At 43.2% G+C, this 8,494-nt stretch overlaps 1 protein-coding gene across 1 annotated transcript in view; it reads right to left on the bottom strand.

Moving 5' to 3' along the window:
* Window positions 1-253: 253 nt before the first annotated feature.
* Window positions 254-8,494, bottom strand: part of LOC140075965 (uncharacterized) — a 222,265-nt gene continuing 214,024 nt past the window's right edge. The window contains exon 10 of the mRNA XM_072122424.1: window positions 254-2,319. Coding sequence (XP_071978525.1) covers window positions 254-2,319 — 2,066 coding nt within the window. The remainder of the gene's footprint in view (window positions 2,320-8,494) is intronic.

Genomic DNA, 8,494 nt, shown 5'->3' with positions numbered 1-8,494 from the left:
GCTGGGAATACTCGCGTCTTGTCCTGTAAGGCAGATCCATAGAATAGTTTGGATCCCGGTGTAGAACCCAGTGAGTTATAGTTTCCTCTCTCTTGCTGTAGTGAATGATTGGACGCGTCCTCCGCCTTTTATTTCATGTGCAGTTTATTGTTCAATACATTTTTATCATTTTTATTGTGATTTATAATAAAACGGCTTCTCCGCTGCAAATCAAGTAAAGACATTTACCACATCCCGAACACGAAACTGGTTTCTATTTTGTGTGAATTCTCTGATGCTTATTAAGATCTAATTTCTTTGCAAAGCATTTCCCACATTCTGAACATGAAAATGGTTTCTCCCCTGTGTGAGTTCTACAATGTATAATAAGACTACGCTTGTTAGTAAAACATTTGTCACATTCTGAACATGAATACGGCTTCTCCCCTGTGTGAATTCTCTTATGTTTAACAAGACTTGATTTGTCAGTAAAACATTTCCCACATTCTGAGCATGAATATGGCTTCTCCCCTGTGTGAGTTCTCTGATGTATAATGAGACATGATTTCCTAGAAAAGCTTTTTCCACATTCTAAACACAAATATGGTTTCTCTCCTGTGTGAATTCTATTATGTTTAATCAGACGCGGTTTCTCCGAAAAGCTTTTTCCACATTCTGAACATGAAAAAGGCTTCTCCCCTGTGTGAATTCTCTCATGTATCACAAGTGCTGCTTTCTCACTAAAACTTGTTCCACATTCTGAACACGGATATGGCTTCTCCCCTGTGTGAGTTCTCTGATGTATAATGAGACATGATTTCCTAGAAAAGCTTTTTCCACATTCTAAACACAAATATGGTTTCTCTCCTGTGTGAATTCTATTATGTTTATTCAGACACGGTTTCCCCGAAAAGCTTTTTCCACATTCTGAACATGAAAAAGGCTTCTCCCCTGTGTGAATTCTCTCATGTATCACAAGTGCTGCTTTCTCAGTAAAACTTGTTCCACATTCTGAACACGGATATGGCTTCTCCCCTGTGTGGGATTTTTTATGTCGTTTAAGCGCAGCATAATCTGCAAAGCATTTGCCACATTCTGAACATGAAAATGGCTTTTCCCCTGTGTGGCTTCTTTTATGTCGTGTAAGTGCTACATTAACCAAAAAGCATTTGCCACATTCTAAACATGGAAACGGCTTCTCCCCTGTGTGAGTTCTCTCGTGTATATTAAGCTGCGATTTCTCCAAAAAACTTTTTCCACATTTTATACATGAATATGGCTTCTCCCCTGTGTGAATTCTCTCGTGTATATTAAGCTGTGATTTCTCCCAAAAACTTTTTCCACATTCTGAACATGAATATGGCTTCTCCCCTGTGTGACTTCTTTTATGTTGTGTAAGCGCTCTATTATCCGCAAAACTTTTTCCACATTCTGAACATAAAAATGGCTTCTCCCCTGTGTGACCTCTACAATGTAAAATAAGATCGGCTTTCCTAATAAAACTGTTGCCACATTCTGAACATGAAAATGGCCTCTCCCCTGTGTGAGTTCTCTTGTGTATATTAAGCTGCGATTTATATAAAAACCCTTTTCCACATTCTGAACATGTATATGGCTTCTCCCCTGTGTGACTTCTTTTATGTTGTGTAAGCGCTATATTACCCACAAAACATTTTCCACATTCGGAACATGGAAATGGCTTCTCCCCTGTGTGACCTCTACAATGTATAATAAGACTACGTTTGTTAGTAAAACATTTCTCACATTCTGAACATGAATATGGCTTCTCCCCTGTGTGAGTTCTACAATGTGTAACAAGATGAGTTTTGTGATTAAAACATTTGCCACATTCTGAACATGAAAATGGCTTCTCCCCCGTGTGAATTCTCTCATGTACGTTAAGTTGGGATTTCTCAAAAAAACGTTTTCCACATTTTGAACATGGAAACGGCCTCTCCCCTGTGTGACCTCTACAATGTATTACAAGTCTATTTTTGTTAGCAAAACTTTTTCCACATTCTGAACACGAATATGGTTTCTCCCCTGTGTGGCTTCTACAATGTATTATAAGACTACGTTTGCTAGTAAAACATTTGCCACATTCGGAGCATGAATACGGCTTCTCCTTTGTTGCAGCTCTTGGATGTTCTTCTTCTCTTTGTGATATATCAGAACTGATTCCCGGTGTAATCGGCTCAGATGATTGGTTATTGCTGTGAAGAGCGGAGGGTAAATCCAGGCTCCTGTCACGCTCTTTGTCTGTATCTTCTGTGATATCACAATCATCCGCTTTCATTTCTAAAGATATCGGACGTTCCTCTAAGCCTCGGGTTATGTCATCTGTTACACAACAAAAAATTGTGGTGGTTAGGACAATCTGTGTTATGTTATGTCATCTGCTGAGAGCAAAAGGGTCAGGGGTAACGGAATTGTTACATCCACAAAAGCAAAGACTGGTCAGTAATTAGCCCATGCAGCAGAAATGCACCTCTGTACCCCCTGCACCCCATACGCACCCCTGTACCCCCTGCACCCCATACACACCCCTGTACCCCCTGCACCCCATACACACCCCTGTACCCCATACGCACCCCTGTACCCCCTGCACCCCATACACACCCCTGTACCCCCTTTACCCTGCCTGTACCCCCTGCACCCCATACACACCCCTGTACCCCATACACACCCCTGTACCCCCTGCACCCTGCCTGTACCCCCTGCATCCCATACGCACCCCTGCACCCCATACACACCCCTGTACCCCCTGCACCCCATACACACCCCTGTACCCCCTGCACACAATACGCACCCCTGTACCCCCTTTACCCTACGAAGGTTTGGGGATCCAGCTACAGGAATTCAGACACCAATCTTGAAAGTGAAAAACTTCATGCTTTATTGACGGACCTTGGTCACGAATACAAAGACTCCTTTTGGCATAACAGTTTAAAAGTACTTCAGCAACGCGTTTCAAACGCACAATGCGTCCTTCCTCATGGCTGTATAGTATACAAAAGACAACTCGTGGGCTAAATAGCATTGGAGGAAATGGGAGGTGGTTGAGTAATTGCCACCTGCTCGCTAATACACCCCTTCCTTCCCATGTGTTGTCATAGATTTAAAATTAAAACAAAAACACATACATAATTAAAAATATATATACAAAAGAGAAACAATGTTCCCTACCCTATTATATACTCGAGGATGTCAGTAGAATACATATTCCGTACATATTACGATTAATTAATCCACGCATTACATGGAAAATGTTGAGACAAAAATGGACCACAACATAAAGCGATAACATTATTTTAGTATACCTCTCCGAATGATATAATCTCTATATGTTAAGCAACATGATTCCACATTAATCCCCTTAATACCGCAATCGTAGTATCATCTAAGTGTGTGAACACATCTCTAATGGTTTCAAGAAGATCAATGTATGTGCTTCGTACAGTTCATCTCATATTCCCATGTGTGTACGCCCGTCCTGGTAAATAACATGTGTTGGTCTCGTATATAGCATTTAATGCAACTCTAATGCTTATCAAGGCAGGTTGTATTGCCACTATTAATATTGTAATTATAATGACATATTTTCGTATGCATAAATCCTTAATCAAATGCTGTATAACCATTTCCCACATGTTGAGCGCAACAGTCATAACTTCATTAATGTGTATGCATACGCTCATGGTGACAGATACACTATGTCGAACTAAATCCGTCAACACCCAGAACCCAGAAAACCCAGGGAACAAGAAAGCAACTCGCGCACAAAGAGTCAACCCCATGTGAACAGACGTTGACAAGTGCAAACAAGCGGGCAAACTCAGCCGGACGTCTGTATCCTAAACCTCCCGCACGAACAATCAAGAAGGCAAAGGATCCAATGAACTAACCAGTTCATAAGGTGTTTTCTTGGACTTACTGCTCCAAGCACGAGAGGGAGAAAAAGTTAGAACTAGTACTCATAGAAAAAGTACAGCAGGAAATACTATACTGCACGCTAGCAGTTCTCATCCGAAACATACCATCAGGGCTATCCCCGTGGGGGAATTGATGCGCTCCAAAAGGAATTGCACTCAACTAGCAGATTACACCAGAGAAGCCTCTGAAATCAGGCAAAGACTTAGCAATAGGGGCTACTCAAAAGGATTACTTGACAGAGCAGAAGCAATTGTGGGACATAAAAATAGGGAAGAAATGCTAATCAAGAAATCCCCCAGAAACAACAAAAATAAGAAGGACAATGTGCCATATTTGGTACTAGACTATAGTGACCAGTTTGTAGAAATAAAAACACTCATTCAAAAGTGCATACCAATATTGTGGGAAGATACGAAATTATATGATATGTTGAGGGATGGATGCAAGGTAGTATCCAGACGCTCCATTACAATTGGAAATAGAATTTCACCAAGTTATTTTAAATCTACCAACAAATCAGAATTATGGTTGCATCAGAAGGGTTTCTTTGGATGTGGGGGTCATCCTTGTAAAACATGTAGATATGCAAGGGTCACCCGGACCTTTGAGAATACAGAAAATACACGCACATTTAACATCAAAAGATATATTAATTGCAATAGCACATTTACAGTGTATGTGATTAGATGCACCACATGCAACTTAATGTATGTTGGTAGTACCATCAGGCAGCTGAAAAAGAGATTTCTTGAGCACCTAAACGACATCAGATATCTAAGAATGAGATGTATGGATGTGAACTCTAGTCAATCCACCAGAGCAGTCTCGAATGTAGCAAAACATGCCTTCGACAAACATAATGGTAACAGCAATAGTCTCAAGGTGTTTGCCATTGAACAGGTGTGCACAAACACTAGAGGTGGAGACAGGGAAAAACTGTTGCGAGACCGAGAATTTTTTTGGATATTTCATCTCAACACTAGATTCCCCAATGGTCTAAACTTTAAGAATGAAATGATGTTTCACTATTGATCATCACCCTTTAATATCGTGGTACACCGGTTGCGGTACCGGATTGCAAGGGTTGTAGATCAGAGGTTTATGATATACTGGTCTTCCCAATGTGTAATGTATAGCACACAGACATGCATCATGCCCACTGCTTTCACCCTCTAGGGATGGGATGTATAAGACATCAGATTAGATATATCTCTTGTGGTATTTCTACATTTACAATGTGCAATAGTATATTGCTTTTATATAAAACAGATCACTACAAGTAAATTCCCTTCCCCTCTTTTCTTACCTTATGAACTGGTTAGTTCATTGGATCCTTTGCCTTCTTGATTGTTCGTGCGGGAGGTTTAGGATACAGACGTCCGGCTGAGTTTGCCCGCTTGTTTGCACTTGTCAACGTCTGTTCACATGGGGTTGACTCTTTGTGCGCGAGTTGCTTTCTTGTTCCCTGGGTTTTCTGGGTTCTGGGTGTTGACGGATTTAGTTCGACATAGTGTATCTGTCACCATGAGCGTATGCATACACATTAATGAAGTTATGACTGTTGCGCTCAACATGTGGGAAATGGTTATACAGCATTTGATTAAGGATTTATGCATACGAAAATATGTCATTATAATTACATATTAATAGTGGCAATACAACCTGCCTTGATAAGCATTAGAGTTGCATTAAATGCTGTATACTAGACCAACACATGTTATTTACCAGGACGGGCGTACACACATGGGAATATGAGATGAAATGTACGAAGCACATACATTGATCTTCTTGAAACCATTAGAGATGTGTTCACACACTTAGATGATACTACGATTGCGGTATTAAGGGATTAATGTGGAATCATGTTGCTTAACATATAGAGATTATATCATTCGGAGAGGTATACTAAAATAATGTTATCGCTTTATGTTGTGGTCCATTTTTGTCTCAACATTTTCCATGTAATGCGTGGATTAATTAATCGTAATATGTACGGAATATGTATTCTACTGACATCCTCGAGTATATAATAGGGTAGGGAACATTGTTTCTCTTTTGTATATATATTTTTAATTATGTATGTGTTTTTGTTTTAATTTTAAATCTATGACAACACATGGGAAGGAAGGGGTGTATTAGCGAGCAGGTGGCAATTACTCAACCACCTCCCATTTCCTCCAATGCTATTTAGCCCACGAGTTGTCTTTTGTATACTATACAGCCATGAGGAAGGACGCATTGTGCGTTTGAAACGCGTTGCTGAAGTACTTTTAAACTGTTATGCCAAAAGGAGTCTTTGTATTCGTGACCAAGGTCCGTCAATAAAGCATGAAGTTTTTCACTTTCAAGATTGGTGTCTGAATTCCTGTAGCTGGATCCCCAAACCTTCGTATTGCAATACTACCAATCTCCAGTCCAGGAGAGGGTCTACAGCACGGAGGACATCCACACATGCAACATCGGTGAGCAGACTGTGTTTCTTTTCTTTATGTTGACCCCCTTTACCCTGCCTGTACCCCCTGCATCCCATACGCACCCCTGCACCCCATACGCACCCCTGTACCCCCTGCACCCCATACGCACCCCTGTACCCCTGCACCCCATACGCACCCCTGTACCCCCTGCACCCCATACGCACCCCTGTACCCCATATGCACCCCTGTACCCCCTGCACCCCATACCTACCCCTGTACCCTCTGCACACTCCGCACCCCTGTACATCTAAACCCTTCTACTCCTGTTCTCATTCATTCCTGCGCCCTAGCACCTTACACCCCTTCATCTCTGCTCCCTTCACCCACGCGCTGTTTTCCATAGTCGTTACACAGGATAGTATCAGGCTCATCAAGCCACAACACTGACACTGATCAGGTGCTTGGATATATTTTGAGGAACTGGATAAAGACAGAAGAAAGGAGAACAGAGGAGGAATCAGTTCTAGAAAGTAATGACTGATAAGTCCATCAGTTCTCACCATTCTGGGGGTCCCCGGCCCCAGCGTCATGTCCTCCTTCCCAGGCTCCCTCCTCCTCCTCCTCTTCTTCCTCCTCCTCCTCCACCTTGGGGGATCACCTTCTCCTCAGTGTCACTTCCATCCATGTTAGAAGGTTCTGCTCCTGGGAAGTGAATATGGAGGTCACCATCCCATGTAATAACTTATCTCTACCATCTTACGGCGTCTGATCAGAAGATTTCATGCAATTAATAAGATACAAGAGACAGAGGAGAAAATGGAGATTGTACAAGGGGAAACATTGTGGCGAGAGTCAATATTCCATCAGATTTCTATAGACTTGTTAATAAGGACTGACATAGATAAATCAGGTGAAGGTGAAAGCCTCATTGAGCCCCATAGAATAAATGCCAAACCTAAATATCCATTGGGCCTCTTTCCCTCAGATTGTCCCAATCGCTGCCGGATTTGTTGCTGCGCATGTTCTATGGCCTGAAGTCAGGTCCCCAGGAGGTCCCCAGGGTGTTTCACCCACATGTGTTTAGTATCAGGGGTATGGATTTTGCTTTGGATTTTAGATCTATTTCATGTTTCTTGTCGTACAGGTGACATCATGGAGGATCTCATATTATGGTAACAATGTTCCCTGTCCTGATGTAAGGGCAGAACAGTCATAAAGGTCAGTATTTACCTGCCCCCTCTATATATCCTATAGATTATTAATGCATAACATTTTGCAGGGAAGAACTACCCTATATAATTCTGTGGTACATTGGTCAGTGGATGGATGGAGCTGAGCTCATGCTCAGAGAGAGAGAGGACGGTAGGAGCAGAGAGGCTGGAGAGGAGAAAAAAGAGAGGAGCAGAGAGAGAGAGAGAGATGCGGGAGAGGAGCAGAGAGAGAGAGAGAGAGAGAGAGAGAGATGCGAGAGAGGAGCAGAGAGAGAGAGAGAGAGAGAGAGAGAGATGCGGGAGAGGAGCAGAGAGAGAGAGATGCGGGAGAGGAGCAGAGAGAGAGAGAGAGAGAGAGAGAGAGAGAGAGAGAGATGCGGGAGAGGAGCAGAGGAGAGAGAGAGAGAGAGAGATGCGGGAGAGGAGCAGAGAGAGAGAGAGAGATGCGGGAGAGAGAGAGAGAGAGAGAGAGAGAGAAGAGAGATGCGGGAGAGGAGCAGAGAGAGAGAGAGAGAGAGAGAGAGATGCGGGAGAGGAGCAGAGAGAGAGAGAAGAGAGAGAGATGCGGGAGAGGAGCAGAGAGAGAGAGAGATGCGGGAGAGAAGCAGAGAGAGAGAGAGAGAGAGATGCGGGAGAGGAGCAGAGAGAGAGAGAGAGAGATGCGGGAGAGGAGCAGAGAGAGAGAGAGATGCGGGAGAGGAGCAGAGAGAGAGAGAGAGAGAGAGAGATGCGGGAGAGGAGCAGAGAGAGAGAGAGAGAGAGATGCGGGAGAGGAGCAAAGAGAGAGAGAGAGAGAGATGCGGGAGAGGAGCAGAGAGAGAGAGAGAGAGAGATGCGGGAGAGGAGCAGAGAGAGAGAGAGAGAGAGAGAGAGAGATGCGGGAGAGGAGCAGAGAGAGAGAGAGAGAGAGATGCGGGAGAGGAGCAGAGAGAGAGAGAGAGAGAGATGCGGGAGAGG

Source organism: Engystomops pustulosus, chromosome 8 (genome assembly GCF_040894005.1).
Source record: "Engystomops pustulosus chromosome 8, aEngPut4.maternal, whole genome shotgun sequence".
In the NCBI taxonomy this organism is placed as follows: Eukaryota; Metazoa; Chordata; class Amphibia; order Anura; family Leptodactylidae; genus Engystomops; species Engystomops pustulosus.
This window is presented reverse-complemented; position numbering and strand designations above follow the sequence as displayed.